The following is a 16,542-nucleotide window of genomic DNA, read 5'->3' as shown; positions in this document are numbered from 1 at the left end:
CCTGCTGTGCAGCGGGGAGTGGTTTCTGACTCTCTGCCTGGCTTCCCCGCAGGCCTGGTGTGAAACGAACCTACGCAGGTGTATCAGTGAGCAGCACCGCTTCGTCTGCGACATGTGTGACAAGGCCTTCCCCATGCTCTCCTCACTCGCCCTGCACAAGCAGACACACGTGGCTGCCGACCAGGGCCCAGACCGGCTGCAGGCCAGGGCCCTGCCGGGCAATGACCCGGACCAGAAGGTCTTCCTGGCAGTGCTGGGCCTGCAGCACACGGAGGACGTGCAGCCCACGCCGGCTGAGGAGCCGCCGCCGGATGACAACCAGGCGATCCAGTTCCAGGCACTGCGGTGCCAGCTACCTCAGGAGCCTGGCTGCGCCGGCCTGCTCAGCCTAGCCCCCTTCGATGCCGCTGCCCTGGGCGGGGCACTCGCCGTCCTCCCGGCTGCCGCGGACAGCATGAAGCACCTGGCCCTACAGCCCTTCCAGAAGGGCTTCATCATCCAGCCTGACAGCAGCATCGTGGTGAAGCCCATCTCCGGGGAGCCGGCCATTGAGCTGGCAGACATCCAGCAGATCCTGAAGATGGCAGCAGCCGCACCACCACAAGTCGGCCTCCCACCGCTGGCCAAGGCGCCCGCCGCGCCGCTGCAGGCCGTCTTCAAGCACATGCCCCCTCTGAAGCCAAAGCCCCTGGCCGCGCCGCGCACGGTGGTGGCCACGTCTACGCCCCCACCCCTGGTCAACACCCAGCAGGCCTCCCCTGGCTGCGTCAGCCCCAGCTTGCCCCCGCCGCCACTGAAGCTCCTCAAGGGCACGGTGGAGGCGGCCCCTGGCAGCCACCTGCTGCCGCCCAAGTCGGGGGCCCAGCTCTTCCTGCAGCCACCACGCCTCGAGCTGCCTGGCCAGGCCGAGGTGAAGACGCAGCTGGAGCAGGACAGCCTCCTGGAGGCGCTGCTGCCGCTGAGCATGGAGGCCAAGATCAAGCAGGAGATCACAGAGGGGGACCTCAAGGCAATCATGACGGGCCCCGGCGGCAGGAAGGCGCCGGCCATGCGCAAGGTGCTCTACCCCTGCCGCTTCTGCAACCAGGTGTTCGCCTTCTCGGGGGTGCTGCGCGCGCACGTGCGCTCCCACCTGGGCATCTCGCCCTACCAGTGCAACATCTGCGACTACATCGCCGCCGACAAGGCCGCGCTCATCCGCCACCTGCGCACGCACAGCGGTGAGCGGCCCTACATATGCAAGATCTGCCACTACCCCTTCACGGTCAAGGCCAACTGCGAGCGGCACCTGCGCAAGAAGCACCTCAAGGCCACGCGCAAGGATATTGAGAAGAACATCGAGTACGTGACGAGCAGCGCGGCCGAGCTGGTGGACGCCTTCTGCTCCCCGGACACCGTCTGTCGGCTGTGCGGCGAGGACCTGAAGCACTACCGCGCACTCCGCATCCACATGCGCGCGCACTGCGGCCGCGGCCTGGGCGGCTGCCCCAAGACCCGCAAGCCCTTCGAGTGCAAGGAGTGCAGCGCCGCCTTCTCAGCCAAGCGCAACTGCATCCACCACGTGCTCAAGCAGCACCTGCACGTGCCCGAGCGCGACATCGAGAGCTATGTCCTGGCGGCCGACGGCCTGGGCCCCGCCGACGCACCCGCCGAGGCCCCAGGCCGCGGCGATGAGGGAGAGCACAAGCCCCTGGCCGCCTACCTGGAGCCCCAGAATGGCTTTCTTCCCGCGGGCCCCGCCCAGCCTCTGCCCCCGCACGTTGCCGTCAAAGTGGAGCCCGCCAGCAACTTTGCCGCAGAATTCAACGAGCCCCTGGACTTCTCCCAGAAGGGCCTGGCCCTGATCCAGGTGAAGCAGGAGAACACGGCTGCCTTCCTGAGCCCCTCTGCCCCCTATGACTGCTCCATGGAGCCTATCGACCTGTCCATCCCCAAGAACTTCCGGAGAGGAGACAAGGACGCGGCTGCTCCCGGGGAGGCCAAGAAGCCTGAGCAGGAACCCGGGAGCAGCGAGCAGGCCTCCCCCGGCCCACCGGCCTGCCCCGTGCTGCCGGCGACCTTGGGCGCCAGCGGGCCCCAGGAGAAGCTGGGGGTCCCGGCCGCAGCATCCTCGGCAGCCAGCCCTCTGGAGGCCGCGGCGCTGCCCCTGCAGGGCCCCGTTCAACTCGCCGTGCCCCTCTACTCCTCAGCCCTGGTCAACAGCTCTCCGCTCTTGGGCACCTCTGCCCTTGGCAGCCCGGCCTTGCTGCGGCCGCTGCGCCCCAAGCCCCCCCTGCTCTTGCCAAAGCCCCCCGTGACGGACGAGCTGCCCCCGCTGGCCTCCATCGCCCAGATCATCTCATCCGTGTCCTCGGCCCCCACCTTGTTGAAGACCAAGGTGGCCGACCCAGGGCCAACGGGAACCGGCAGTACTGCCGCAGCCTCAGATGGCGTCGGGGGTGCCCTCCCCAAAGCCACCACCGACGTCACCAGCCCGAAAGGATCCAGTGACTCATCCCCCTCCGCCAACAGCCCAGAGGCAGCCTCGCCGACCGAGCAGGGACCAGCCAGCTTGTCGAAGAAGAGGGGCCGGAAGAGGGGGACGCGGAGCCGGGCACGCAGCAGCAGCGGGGTGGACCTGGACTCCAGCGGGGAGTTTGCCAGCATCGAGAAGATGCTGGCCACCACGGACACCAACAAGTTCAGCCCATTTCTGCAGAGTGCGGAGGATGACACCCAGGACGAGGTGGCTGCAGCCCCCACAGATCACAACGGGCCCAGCGACGAGGAGCAGGGCAGCCCGCCTGAGGACAGGCTGCTGAGGGCGAAGCGCAACTCCTATGCCAACTGCCTGCAGAAGATCAACTGCCCGCACTGCTCGCGGGTCTTCCCCTGGGCCAGCTCCCTGCAGAGGCACATGCTCACACACACCGGTAAGAGAGCTGGCGGCGGGGGGGGGGCGCCCCGGCGGCCCTCCTCCGCACCCCAATTCCCAGCTTGTCCCCCTCTTCAGACCCAGGAGTGGGGGGGCTTGCCTGATGGCCCAAGATTCTGTAACCAGAATGGCCTGGCTCAGTCGTCTGGTCCTCCAAGGGCGGCTGGCAAAGGGAGGTGTTGGGGTGTTTTCAGGTGTGGTAGTCCTGGGCCATCTTGTCCCTCAGTTGGGAGGAGGCAGCTAGGGGCATGGGGACTTTGACAGAAGAATTTGCATCCTCAAGGCAACTTTTAAATCTGCAAACATAAAAAAAAAAACCTGCAAACATTCTGTGACGTTCTTTTGATTGCTGTGTATTCTAAAGGAAAATATTGCAGATTGTGCAGCCACTTTTCAGTTCACTGAGGCAATCACACCTTCTGGTTATTGTGATCGTCAGTGACAGACTAGTTTTAGAATTTAAAAAACTTTTTACTTGTACTAAAGTAGATTGTTCCAGAGAAACATGCGATTATATTCTTCTAAGTAACAGATTTAAATTGTCAAATAGATAGCCCCAGAAAAATGTTTTTATATATTGGTTTTTAAAGAGAAGTTTAAGATAAGAAATACACTTTAAATAATTTGACACCAGGTGGTTAGTGGTCAGGAGACCATGCAACTCCCATCTTAATTCTGAGTCACTGAGGATTCAAACAGGATTTATATCTTTGAACTAAGGACAGTTTGGGTGAGATTCTTAACCTTTTGGAGATGACCATGCAAATATTAATTGATCGGACCTGAAACAGAACAAAAGAGTTGTATGGTACAGGATTGCCTGATAAAATACAGGATACCAGTTAAGTCTTGGATTTCAAATAAGCAACAAATAATTTTTAGTGTATGCGTCTCCCATGCACTGTTTGGGGTAGACTGAAGGGGGACACAGGGAGGGGGTGGCAGAGCCGTTGTGGGTGACAAGGGCCCCGGGGGCTTCAGGAGGAAAGCGTTTCTTAGAGGGCACCCCCCCACGGCAGTCTCTCCTGCCCCCCTGTTAGGGTAATGCCCGCCTGTCACCTGCAGGGTGTCTGAGAAGTGAACACTCCTCTTCCGACTTCTCAGCAGCCAGCTGGTCGGGTCTGATGAGCTGGCACTGCCTGCCCACCCATTCCTCCCCCGGGTGCCCCGGGCCCGGCGGGTCCCCCCAACTCTTGGACGTTCTGTTCTCTTCCCGGCAAGCCCACGGTCTCCCTGAGAGGACCATGTGGCCGGCACTTCCTCTCCAGACTTGTGCCAAGTCTCTACAGGCATCTGGTAGGAGTTTCCTTCGAGCGCCCAGGCGTCCTCTTGGTTTAAGATTTAGAGGTGTGGGCACGGAGCAGGGAAGAGGGGAGCGGGAGACGGGGCGGGTGGGGGCAGGCGTGACCTTGTTTTCCCTGCTCAGTCACTGCGCTCCCCGGGAGTCTTTCCCCATCTGTCTCCCCTGTGTTCTTGCCGTGGGCATCGCGGGCCTTGCCTCTGGAGGTGGAGCAGCCCTCCAGAGCTGGTCTTGGTGATGGGCCATGAGGGCCACGCTTTCCCCATCTTGCCCCGAGGAGACCGAGGCTCAGGGTGGGTTGAGTGATTTGCCTGCAGGTGTTCAGTGGTGGTCCTAGGTTGGGAGCCTGGCCAGGTCCCCTGCCGCCGCCCCTGCCCTGCCTGAGGATGTGGGGTGCGTGTGTGTCCTGACCCGTTCCAACATGCAGGATGGGGAGGTGGCTTGAGATAAGGTGCAGCACGGCTGTGGACCCCGAGCTGCTGACAGGATGATGTTAGTCACACACCTCGGCCCGGGTGGAGGCTGGCGCCCCGTGGGCTCACTTACCATCCTCTGCTGTTTCATAGCCTCGGCTTCCAGAGGCAGTCTCTACATCAAGCTGCTTAGTGATTTTAGAGAGTGCTCAGCAGCAGGAACAGGGAATTCCAGCATCTCTACGGGGTCTCCCAGACATGTTTCCAGGGCATCCCGCCACCTAAACAGGCAGCATTAAGCAGCCCAGAGAGTGAGTGTCCAGCGGGGGACTCGCTGTTGCTCAGGCAAGGGACATGTGGACTCAGCCGTTTCTCTGCGTGACTCAGGCTCTAGGAACCGAGTCTCAGGAGGAAGCTGGCGTGGCTGGCGCACTTCATGTCCTAGCGCGGTCTCCACTCACAGCTCCTTCCTCCTTCCGCTCCTCTGCTGGCCCAAGGTGTCTCGGTGAGGGGGCCACCCTGGTTCCTTCCTTCTCAGCCTGATCAGTGCTGCCTCTTCAGAAGATGGCTCACTGGTTTCCGCCTTTCCCCCTTGTGAGCATCCCATGTGTTTTCAGGCTACAGGTAGAAGAGACAGTGCCAGAAAGTGGTTCATTTCAGCCCCACCTGACTTCCTTCTTGTGAAATGGAGCGTCAGGACCCTGTGAAGGCTGAGGTGCCTCCAGCTCTGCCAGTCCTAGTCCCTGGCCTCGCCCACTTCCTTGTGGTTGGTCTCACTGATCTTTCTTGCCAGCCTGGATCCAACCTACCTCTCCCACCCTCTGTTCACCAACACCCACGTGGGGGCTGGAGTCTGTGGGATGCACACCTCTGTGTGGAGAGCGCTCCCGGTGGGATGCACACCTCTGTGTGGAGAGCGCTCCCGGTGGGATGCACACCTCTGTGTGGAGAGCGCTCCCAGTGGGATGACACGCCTCAGTGTGGAGAGCGCTCCCAGTGGGATGCACACCTCAGTGTGGAGAGCACTCCCGGTGGGATGACACGCCTCTGTGTGGAGAGTGCTCCCGGTGGGATGCACACCTCAGTGTGGAGAGCACTCCCGGTGGGATGCACACCTCTGTGTGGAAAGTGCTCCCGGTGGGATGCACACCTCTGTGTGGAGAGCACTCCCGGTGGGATGCACACCTCTGTGTGGAGAGCGCTCCCGGTGGGATGCACACCTCTGTGTGGAGAGCGCTCCCGGTGGGATGACACGCCTCAGTGTGGAGAGCGCTCCCAGTGGGATGACACGCCTCAGTGTGGAGAGCGCTCCCGGTGGGATGCACACCTCTGTGTGGAGAACGCTCCCGGTGGGATGACACGCCTCAGTGTGGAGAGCGCTCCCAGTGGGATGACACGCCTCAGTGTGGAGAGCACTCCCGGTGGGATGCACACCTCTGTGTGGAGAGTGCTCCCGGTGGGATGCACACCTCTGTGTGGAGAGTGCTCCCAGTGGGATGACACGCCTCAGTGTGGAGAGTGCTCCCAGTAGGATGCACACCTCTGTGTGGAGAGCGCTCCCAGTGGGATGACACGCCTCAGTGTGGAGAGCGCTCCCAGTGGGATGCACGCCTCTGTGTGGAGAGTGCTCCCAGTGGGATGACATGCCTCTGTGTGGAGAGCGCTCCCAGTGGGATGACATGCCTCAGTGTGGAGAGCGCTCCCAGTGGGATGACACGCCTCAGTGTGAAGAGCACTCCCAGTGGGATGACACGCCTCAGTGTGGAGAGTGCTCCCAGTAGGATGCACACCTCTTTGTGGAGAGTGCTCCCAGTGGGATGCACGCCTCTGTGTGGAGAGCGCTCCCAGTGGGATGACACGCCTCAGTGTGAAGAGCGCTCCCAGTGGGATGACACGCCTCAGTGTGGAGAGTGCTCCCAGTAGGATGCACACCTCTGTGTGGAGAGTGCTCCCAGTGGGATGCACGCCTCTGTGTGGAGAGCGCTCCCAGTGGGATGACACGCCTCAGTGTGAAGAGCGCTCCCAGTGGGATGACACGCCTCAGTGTGGAGAGTGCTCCCAGTAGGATGCACACCTCTGTGTGGAGAGCGCTCCCAGTAGGATGACATGCCTCAGTGTGGAGAGCGCTCCCAGTGGGATGACACACCTCAGTGTGGAGAGCGCTCCCAGTAGGATGCATACCTCTGTGTGGAAAGTGCTCCCAGTGGGATGACACACCTCAGTGTGGAGAGTGCTCCCAGTAGGATGACATGCCTCAGTGTGGAGAGTGCTCCCAGTGGGATGCACACCTCTGTGTGGAGAGCGCTCCCAGTAGGATGCACACCTCTGTGTGGAGAGCGCTCCCAGTGGGATGACACACCTCAGTGTGGAGAGCGCTCCCAGTGGGATGCACACCTCTGCAAAGAGTGCTCCCAACCTCGCTGGGATTTGACTGCTTTTCACTTTCTTAGGCGGCAGCTCTGAGAGCGTCTTCCTGGCCAGCCCTGCGTCATTTCTGCCCGATCCTAAAAGAAAGAGACCCGGGGGTCAGGATAGCAATGGTGAGCTGGCTGAGGGGGCGAAGCCAGGTCATCACACTTACTCTGGGCATTCACCCTTCATTCCCTCCTGCTCTGCCTGCCAGACAGCGCCATGGGCCTCTTGTAAAATTTCTCTCTTCATTTCTTGACTGTTCCGACACCACGGGTGTGGGTTGAAGGATGTCATAGGTCTTTGGTGCAAAGGTACCTGTGAAGGTAGTTACAGGTGCATTTAGAAACACCCCTGCTAATGCAGTCTCCTGTGACTGTTACCAAATGGGTAAAATCATCAGATACCTTCCATACGGATCACCAGGCAGCAAGGCTTTTCTGAAGACTGTGACAATAGAATACTAGAAGGGTTCTTGTTTTCCTCTGTCCATGCAGTCTGGAGGGCACTCTGCTATTTAAAATGTGTGATTTATGCAGTGAAAGGGGGACTTTTAAAGACTCCTGTTGGTTGTCACTTTGGGAATCTTCCTAATTGGATATGATACTTCCAGGTCATTGAGTTGGTTTCTAAACTTAACCTTAGCATGAATTTCCTCATCATGAGACATCCGCCTGGCTCTTGAAACCGACTCTAAAAGTGAAGCATTTACCAGTGTGGAGGTTGTAGAGTACCTCATATAGTAGGGAGAAGCAAGAAGCCAGCCGCTCTGTTTGAAATCAAGAACCAGATCACAGTTCACAGCTTCTGACTTGTTTTCTTCTCGGGCCTGGTTCTCTTGTTTTCACACTGGCCTGACTCAGGCAGACTGTGATTGTTGCCTCTGGAGAATGAAATGTTAAAGGGAAAATATTTTCTTCTTCCTTACAACAGAGCCTGAATAATTATTAAACATTAGGTTCGACATTTAGTGAAAAGAAATAATTTGAAGGGTATACACACACACACAGAAAACGTTAAAATGCTTTACAACTTGTCCTCACACAAAAAGCATGACTTTTTTTTTTTTTTTTTAAACATGGGCATTTTTATAAATTTAGCAGAAAACACCTGCGAGGTATGTGAAGCATGGGTTCTCCTGTTCACCCTCTGGGGCCCATGTGGAGCTCCCTAGAGTAACTTTTTTTTTTGGTTTTCAGCTGTGCTGGGTCTTCGTTGCTCTGCACGAGCTTTTCTCCAGTCGCAGCGAGTGGGGCTGCTCTCTGGTCGCCATGCACTGGCTTCTTACTGTGCTGGCTTCTCTCCTTGCAGAGCGCAGGATCGAGGCGTGTGGGCCTAGTAGGCGTGGCCCCTGGAATCCAGAGCACAGGCCCAATGGTTGTGGCCCTCGGGCCTCATTGCTCAGCAGTGTGTGGGACCTTCCCGGACTGGGGATCGAACCCCGGTCTCCTGCACTGGCAGGCGGATCCTTTACCGCCAGACCCCCAGGGATGCCCCGCACACGACTGGTTTCTGATTCCACTTACCCGTCCTTCTAACTGCACTGTCTCTGATGGTTCTAGACATCTGTGTTTAAAAATCTCTATCAGCTGTCTGGAACCATCTCTCAGAAGGCAGTGGACGTCCCTTTCTTTGGTTACAGCTGATGCTCAAACTTGGGGTGTGTGGATTCGGGTGGTGTGAATCCTTCCTGTCCTGAGAATCCCGGGCGCCAGGCCCATGTTGTCCATTCCCCTGGGGCCTGGTGATGCGCCTCGGAATCTAAATGGAAGGCCAGCCCCCATCAGCGGGTCAAAGGAGCAGTGCTGACTGACTGCCTGCTTGCTGTGTCTTGCGTGTGTGTGTGTGTATCTGTCTGTCTGTCTGACCGGGGTGTGTGTGTGTGTGTGTGTGTGTGTGTCCGACCAGGGCAGCCCTGGAGTCATGAGACAGCAGTGAGTACTGTTTGTTGCTACACAAAGCCTTTTCCCAGTGACCTCAGAAGCTGAGACCTTGGAACATGGCAGCTGGGGAAAGCAGAGGATGCCAGTGAGGCAGTAGACAGTAGCACAGCCCCGCGCCCTGAAGCCCACCCCCTCCCTTCCCCGGCCCCCCTCCTCTTTCCTTCTCTTTGTATTCATGCTCTGCCCTGTCTCTGCCGCGCGTCCATCCTTGCAGGCGCAGGATTAGGTGCTATGGAGCCTGCAGAAGGACTCCTAATGGAAGGAGGGGGTGCTGGTCACAGCAGATAGCAGCTGGGACAGGCAGGTTGGGGGGCGCTCAGTGACCCAGCTTCTTCACACTCGGGGTGCTGGGTGGAGCACGTGGTCTCTGGGGAGACTCGGCCCTGCTGGCCCCTCATCTCCCACTGGCACAAGTGTAAAGCGAGGGGGCAGAACCTCCCCCGTCTCGCTGGCTAGAGCCACAGGAGCCTTGAGCAGAGGTGGGACGGGAGGCACCCTGGGAATTCAAGGACTCAGCTCTTCCTGTCCAGGTGGGCAGGTCAGACCCCCGGAGACCCCCCCGGGGTTCAAGATGGCCCTCCATCCCGCTGGGTTCCCCCCATCTGCGGTGCTGCCAGGCTGGGGATGCCACACGGACATCCTCGTGGTGGTGGGCACAAGTGGCGTCCTGCACACGCCCCTCCTCTCACCTCTGTTCTTGTTATCATGTAAGATTTTTTTTTTTTTAATTGTGAGACTTAAAGATATGTGTCTTGCTTTCATTGTTAACTTTCAGTATTTTAAAGACAAATAACTTACCCACTCAGGATGAGGGAAGATGATCATTTGCGTTATTGATGTTCTCCCTGTATACTTCTTAATGTGTTTTATTTTCTTGAAAGGGGTGGGGGGTGGGAACCAATGCCAGTGATCCCCGGAGAAGGAAGCGGAAGCAGACTTTCCTTTTTCGCTGCAGTAGAAAGCCAGGTAAATATGTATTTTTTTTCCCCTGATTCAGGTCAGAAACCCTTCCCTTGTCAAAAATGCGGTGCCTTCTTTTCCACCAAATCTAACTGTGAACGACACCAGTTGCGCAAACACGGAGTTACTGCCTGTTCCCTGAGAAGAAACGGGCTTATCCCCCAGTCAAAAGAGAGTGATGGAGCCCGTGATAGCACAGGTAGTGCCTCCAGGCGGTGGAGAGGGGCGCCCTTAGCCGCCCGGCCTCCCTTTCTCTTCAGGAGCCCGCGTGTCCCAGCTGCTGGGGAAGGTCTGACCTTCCCTGCCCTCCCCCCAGACGCCGGTTCGTGCCCTTTGCCCCCTAGAGCTGGGCGGTGCGGGAGGGTACACAGTCCCGCTCTTTGTAGAACACGTCTGAGAGGGATGTGAAAGCGTTGGGCTGGTGGTGGTTTCGGAAACCCCAGCGGGGCCGCGTCCTACCGGGCGGGGATGGGCCCGCTGGGAAGGTCCTGCAGGAATCCGCGATGCCCCGCCCCCCATGGGGAGGGGCCGGCCAGGCGTGGTGTTTTCTTTTCAATAACTCTCTTCCCAGTAAAAACCTTGGTCTTGTTTGAGAAAGCACTGTGCATGTCCTTTCTTTAATCCCATCTCCGCTTGCTCCGAATCCGGGTATTATTCTCGTGTGCTGATACGCGCTTCCTTCCTCCAGCCCTCCAGAGCAATTAACGGCTGCCCGTGCGTCTCCCGCCACCTTTTCCCTTCCAGCTTCTGTATTTACTCATGTTCTCTGTTCAGTACCTTCCATTATCTCCAGCCGCCGGGGGTTTGTGTCCGTCGCCCCCAAAACAAAACCAAGCACCGGCTGCCTGTGGGTGACTCAGACGCGGGGCTGCTTGGCTGGTGCTGAGTAAGTGGTTGCAGGTGTGGGTTCAGTTTGACAGATCGCGAAAGCTTGACTTTTCCCCATTTTTTGAAGCCGAGGAGATTCCCGCCCCAAGTGTGTTTTCCTAGTGTTTCCTAGTGTTTCACTGTGTCCCATGCTTCTGCAGACTGACTGGGGCGCGGGTCCCCCTCTTCTGTGAGTGAGCATGGACTGGAGGGCCGGCTCTAGCCCCTGCCCCTGGCCGCCTCCTCCCTGTTGTCAGAGACAGGGAGGGGCGCAGAGAAGTGGGGGAGTCGATACGGAACCTCCTCTAGGGCCACACACCCCCCCCCCAGCCAGTGAGACCGCCCGGAGCAGCCCTGGCCACGCCCTTGGCCGTGGTCAGACCCTCTCCTGGTGGAGGGTACACCCCTTCCAGCTTCCAGGCCCACGTGAGTGGCGGGGATCTTCGAGTTGGAGAGGGGTCCGGGCGCCCATGGAGTCTTGCTGTGACTGTTGCCCTAGGGCCCATGGTGCTGGGTGACCTGCCGTTCACCCCGCGAAGCTGGCCGCTGGGCTGGCAAGGCGCAGCTTCGCTGGGACGGCCCTCCCAGTGTCTTGAGTTTCAGCTGCCACGTCAGGTTCTGCCTGGCCCCACTCTCACAGCCCATCAAGGTCCCCAGGGGGCTGCGGGGTGCCCTTGGCCCCCACACTGGCAGATGAATCTTAAAGTGTAACAGCCACGATGCACACTTTGGGTTCAGCATCTTGAGCTGTTTGACCAGGAAGCACCCAAACCAGGGCTCCTGCAGACGCGAAGCTTGTGTGGCCTGGGGGCAGCTCCATGTCTTCCCGGTGGGGGTACTTGTTTTACAAACTGCAGTCCTGGGTTTGGTTTTTCCGAGTCTCACAGCGGCCTCCTCACCCCCACCCTGCCAGGAGAGTGTGCCGGTTCCCTTTAAGGGACAAAGCTTCTGGAAAAAGAAAATTCAGTGAGAGTCGTAACGAGAAACCAGCGTAGAGAAAACAGAGGTTTGGTGTAATTGTGGTCACGGTCCGCGGTGAGAAAGAGGGCTGAGAGATAAGACGGAGAGGAGGAGGGTCGGGGAGCGGGAGTTTGCTGCTTTCGAGAGCTTTTCAAACCAGGTGAGGGCGATGGAGGGTGCAGGTTTCTCTCAGGCTCCTTCCCATGAAGTTAAAAGTCAGGCTTTGGAGAAAAACCATGAAAACACAAAGGCAGGAAACGACCCAGGCCGTTCTTGAGGGATTTCTAGGTTTATATGCCTAGGTTGCATTTTCTGAAAATCCCAGAACATGTTTTGCAACGTAGGTCTGACTTTCTCAAGCACAGAAGGTCTCTCACAGCAGTGTGCCCTAGATTTTCCCCAAAGGAACGCGGACAGTGCTGGGATGGGGCAATGTTAGCTGAAAGGGACGTGTTGATCATTCAGAGCCAGGCTGAGACTGAGGGGCACTTTGTCCCCACGGAGGATGCTCCTGGGTCTTCCTCGGGTGATGCTTGTCGCAGCCTCCCTGTTTGTGGGCACCTGTGGGTGATTTTTGAAATCAATGTGAGCGTGAAGTTTTTTGGGTTTTTTGGCCGTGCTGTGTGGCCTTTGGAATCTTAACTTTCCTGACCAGGGATTGAACCAGGGCCCACTGCAATCAAATCCAGGGAGCTCCCCAGCATGGACGTTTTGAAACTGTCGCCCCCTTTGCTGCCCTGAAGCGCCCCCCTGTGCCCGCATGGGCCAGGCCCCTTCCTCCCCGCCACACGCGCCCCTGCCCAGGCAGATGGATATTTAGGTCTTAGGTTGTCAACTCAGTTGGAGAGCATGAGATTCCTCAGAAGCAGTAGACGTGTACTTGGCCTGACGCGGAGGTCTCCACTCTCACACGGGAGGAGCTTTGGAGTTCTTATCTACGAGTGCCTTCAGAGTCTGTCTGCTTCCTCTAGCAGTTTTCTTAGATTTGTGTCAAACAAGGGCCTGGCTGACAGGAACAGAAAATGTTTAAAGCTGCATGGCTTACAAAAGTCACCAGCTCAGCCGCCTGCATTTGGGGAGGGCAAGGTCAGCGTAGGGCCTGACCTTGTACATTGCGCAGCCACAAGACCCAAGAGGTTAAGTCCATTGTGCCGGAGGATTGCCAAGAAAACTCCTGGAGTGGCTTGCAACTGGAAGGGCCCGGCTGCCCTACTGAAAACGCCCCCTGGTGGACGTCGGGCAGAAGGCGGCCAAGCTCCCCAGAGGAAGCCAGCTGGCCTCCGCTGCCTTCAGAGAGCTCCATCTCCCCCCTTGAGGAAGGCCCCGCGGTCCGAACGCTGATCTGAGTATGCTGACTTGGGTTTGGTTTCAGAATTCACTTAGTTTATCATCTTAAATATATTCTACTGCAGTCAAATCTTAAAAAACCCATGTTCTTTTGGTGAAAAAGAAAAACAGTGATTAGGGGAACAGCCTAGAATGTACTGGGACAGATATAAGTAACCAGACACACACATACACCCCTTGGCCTTCCCCCCCCCTTTGGTTTTAGTGTAACTACTCACTGAACCAATAAATAAATAGGAAACCAAGCATTCTGTACTTTTTTATTTTGAAGTTTACACCAAAATCCATTTAAAAGGTGCTCTCTGAGCAATTAAAGAAAATGAGCATCTGATTTTTCCTTGGAAAATGGCCTAGATGTTGGTGTGGAGGTATGTGTATATATATATATATGTGTGTATCTGTGTGTGTGTATATATATATATATATATATATATGTATCTCGGGAGTCTTTAATCTTTTGGGTAATTGCCAAAAGCCATTTATTCTCAGAAATTTTATACTCACCCCACAATTACTTGCTTCCTTCTGAAAGCTTCTGAGATATTTGCACAGTGGCTGCCAAAAACGTAGTCAGAGTGAAACCAACGGAGAGAAGGAAGCGGGAGAGCCGTGTGTAGCGGGCCTTGGTGGGGCTGATGCCTCTGCTTCGCGGCAGGCCTAGGGCTGCCCGGATGGGAGATCACAGAGCCTGTGCCTTGGGCCGGCGTGGTGCCGGTCTGCGCACGGCGGTGGGGGCCAGGTTTGGTGTGTGAACCCGGGCTCGAGAACGGGCCTTGTGAGGGCGGCGCGAGCCGTGTAGTGCCACAGAAGAGTGGGTTCCGTCAGCCTGCTGCCGCAGCGGCACCCCAGCCATTGCATCTGCAGTTAAAAGTTGGGCTCGGCAAGCTTTAGCTTCACCGTCAGAGCTCATGATGGAAAAGGGGCTAAGACCTTGTTCGACCAGAATGGCGAGGAGATGGTGCTTTTGATCAATACCGTCATCTCTTGGGTGTCGACAGTGTTCCCAGGGGGCCAGCCCTTAAGAAGGCCGATAGAAACCAGCGGACTGTCCACATCTGGTTTTGCTGTGGAGAGTGGACAGGTAGGAACCAGTCGAGAGACAGGAAACGTCTCCGCTCCCTACCCGGGTCCCGACAGCAGCCAGGGGGCCCGCAGGTGTGCAGACAGGTGTGCATGTGTCTCCTGTTGCCCGCGAGCTCTCCTGGAGACCAGCCGGCAGGCGGGAGCGTGCGGGCCACAGGCACCGAGCACTTGCTCTGGGCCACGTCCCGTGAGCCCCTCCCCAGATCCCATGGTGGGGGGTGGTCCTTTGTATGCTGCATGTGTATACGGCTCTCTGCTCTGGAAAATAACTCCTCCCGCTCGGCTTCCTCAACCTCGCTCGCGCTGCGAGTCTCTGGAATGCGCCCGCTGTCCTCTCGCGGTCCTTTCTGTCTGACTGCCCTGAGCCGCTCGCCCGCCCCTGGGGACCCGGAGCATCCCTATGTGTTCCAGTGGGTGGAGGGGAGGGCAGGGGTCGTGGGCACAGGCAGCCTGGTACCCCAGCCTGTGTGTGCACCCCGTGGAGGCTCCGTTTTAAAAATAACCTCAGATACACCTGGGGGATGTAAGGGGTGACGAGGATTCGGGTGAGAGAAACCCTTGCTCGGGTTTGGGAGACAGGCCCCGAGGGGTGGGTCACGGGCAAGCCCTCGGAAGGGGTGTGTTTGTGGACCCAGGTCTCAGCCTGCCCCTTGCTTGCTTCGCAGACAGCCAGTCGGACGCAGAGGCCTCGGTGGCAGGCAGCGAAGTGCTGGACCTCACCGCCCGGGAGCCGCCCGCGCCAATCCCGGACGGCGCGTCGGAGCCCAGCCTGGCCGCAGCCCCAGCCCGAGAGGACCCCCCGGGGGGCACGCAGGAGGAGGCGGAGCAGGTGGCGGCAGAGGAGGACGTGCAGCCAGAGGAGGAGGACACGCAACCCGCGGAGGAGGAGGAAGGGGAGGAGGAGTGCGTGGAGGAGGAGCCGGCCGAGGCCGCCGACGGCCCCGAGGAGGACACGGTCAGCAACAAGAGCCTGGACCTCAACCTCGCCAACACGCTGATGGGCTTCAAGCTGGCCGAGGGTGAGGCAGGCGCTCAGGACCACAAGCACGCCTGCCACGTGTGCGGCAAGAGCTTCAAGTTCCTCGGGACCCTCAGCCGCCACCGCAAGGCCCACGACCGCGAGGAGCCCAGCGACGAGAGCGCGCCCCCACGGGAGCAAGAGGGGCCGCCCCCAGCTGTTCCTGAGCCCCCCGCCCCCGAGCCCCCTGCCGAGGCGGAGGCCACGCTCGACGCCCTGGCGGAGAAGCAGAGCGAGGCGGCTGAGGGCCCCTCGGACGGGGACGGGGACGGGGAGGGCCCCGCCGAGAAGAGACCCCTGGAGAAGAGTGACGATGACAAGAAGCCAAAGATAGACGTGCCCAGGAGTGCAGCCAGCAAGGCGGATAAGAGGAAGAAGGTGTGCAGCGTGTGTAGCAAGAGGTTCTGGTCCCTGCAGGACCTGACCCGGCACATGAGGTCGCACACAGGTGAGGGCACGGGGCAGGCTCGGGGGGAGGGGGTGCGGGGAGCAGGGACAGAGCTGGCGGCTGCGGCCCCGGGCACACAGGGCGCGCAGAAGGCTCGTCCTCTTAGCACCCACGGGCTGCCGCAGTGGTGTTTTCCAGAGCTTTCTGCTCTTGCCTTCTGCACCTCAGTCACCCTGTCTCTAGAAAGGGGGTGGTGGCTGTCCTTGTCTTCTAGAAGCTTCCAGAAGAATACGGGTGTCAGGAACCGCTGCAGGGTGGCCCAGGAAGCTGCAGTGAGGCAGGCGTTGGGCGGGGCTCGTTGCCCAGGCTTGTGTGGGGCACTCCTGGGTGTGCCGGTCAGCCAGCTCTAGTTGCCCAAGTATCTGCAGGGAGGCACCGGGGGGTGCCCATCAGCCAGCAGGTGCTGGGCTGGCCATGCAGCTGCCAGGTTGATGGGGCTGAACGGGATGGGCACCTGCTTACTGCCCTGGCACAGTCTCGCTCCTCCTGGAAGCCACCACCTTTGGGCTTGAGGCCGCAAACCCCCCTGCAGGGGCGACTCCTTGCATAGAAAGGAGGGCTGGACGTGCTCAGGACACCTCGCCCCACTGAGCAGGAAGACACCCCAGTGTCTTGGTCTCCACTTTCCTCCTCTCCCCGTGGCCCTGCACTGGGCTCCCAGCAGAGGTGTTCGTGGGCTCCGGGCAAGTGGTTCCCTCAACTGCTCCGCGTCCAGGAGCAGGGCGTCTGCAGCTCTGACTCCGCGTGGGGCCAGCCCTGGGGCCCACCGCGCCGCCCTTCCTCGGGGCCCTGTCTGGAGCCTGTGTCCCAGATCGGGGGTGAGAAAGCAGTCTGGACCACGGCTGAGGAGACGCTCTGTGCGGCCCTGCTCCCCATCCTG

The 16,542-nt window shown here is 58.9% G+C and overlaps 1 protein-coding gene across 6 annotated transcripts in view; it reads left to right on the top strand.

Moving 5' to 3' along the window:
* RREB1 (ras responsive element binding protein 1) overlaps nt 1-16,542 on the top strand; it is a 164,380-nt gene that overhangs the window by 144,329 nt on the left and 3,509 nt on the right. For 5 of the 6 annotated variants that reach the window (XM_061147680.1, XM_061147679.1, XM_061147682.1 and 2 more), the window contains 3 exons: nt 53-2,912; nt 9,977-10,138; nt 14,862-15,662. In XM_061147680.1, the coding sequence (XP_061003663.1) occupies nt 53-2,912; nt 9,977-10,138; nt 14,862-15,662 (3,823 nt within the window). The remainder of the gene's footprint in view (nt 1-52; nt 2,913-9,976; nt 10,139-14,861; nt 15,663-16,542) is intronic. The other variant, XM_061147681.1, reaches the window with a different exon arrangement.

Source organism: Dama dama, chromosome 7 (genome assembly GCF_033118175.1).
Source record: "Dama dama isolate Ldn47 chromosome 7, ASM3311817v1, whole genome shotgun sequence".
Lineage (NCBI taxonomy): Eukaryota > Metazoa > Chordata > Mammalia > Artiodactyla > Cervidae > Dama > Dama dama.
Note: the sequence above shows the minus strand (reverse complement) of the source record. Positions and strands in the feature narration are given on the sequence as shown.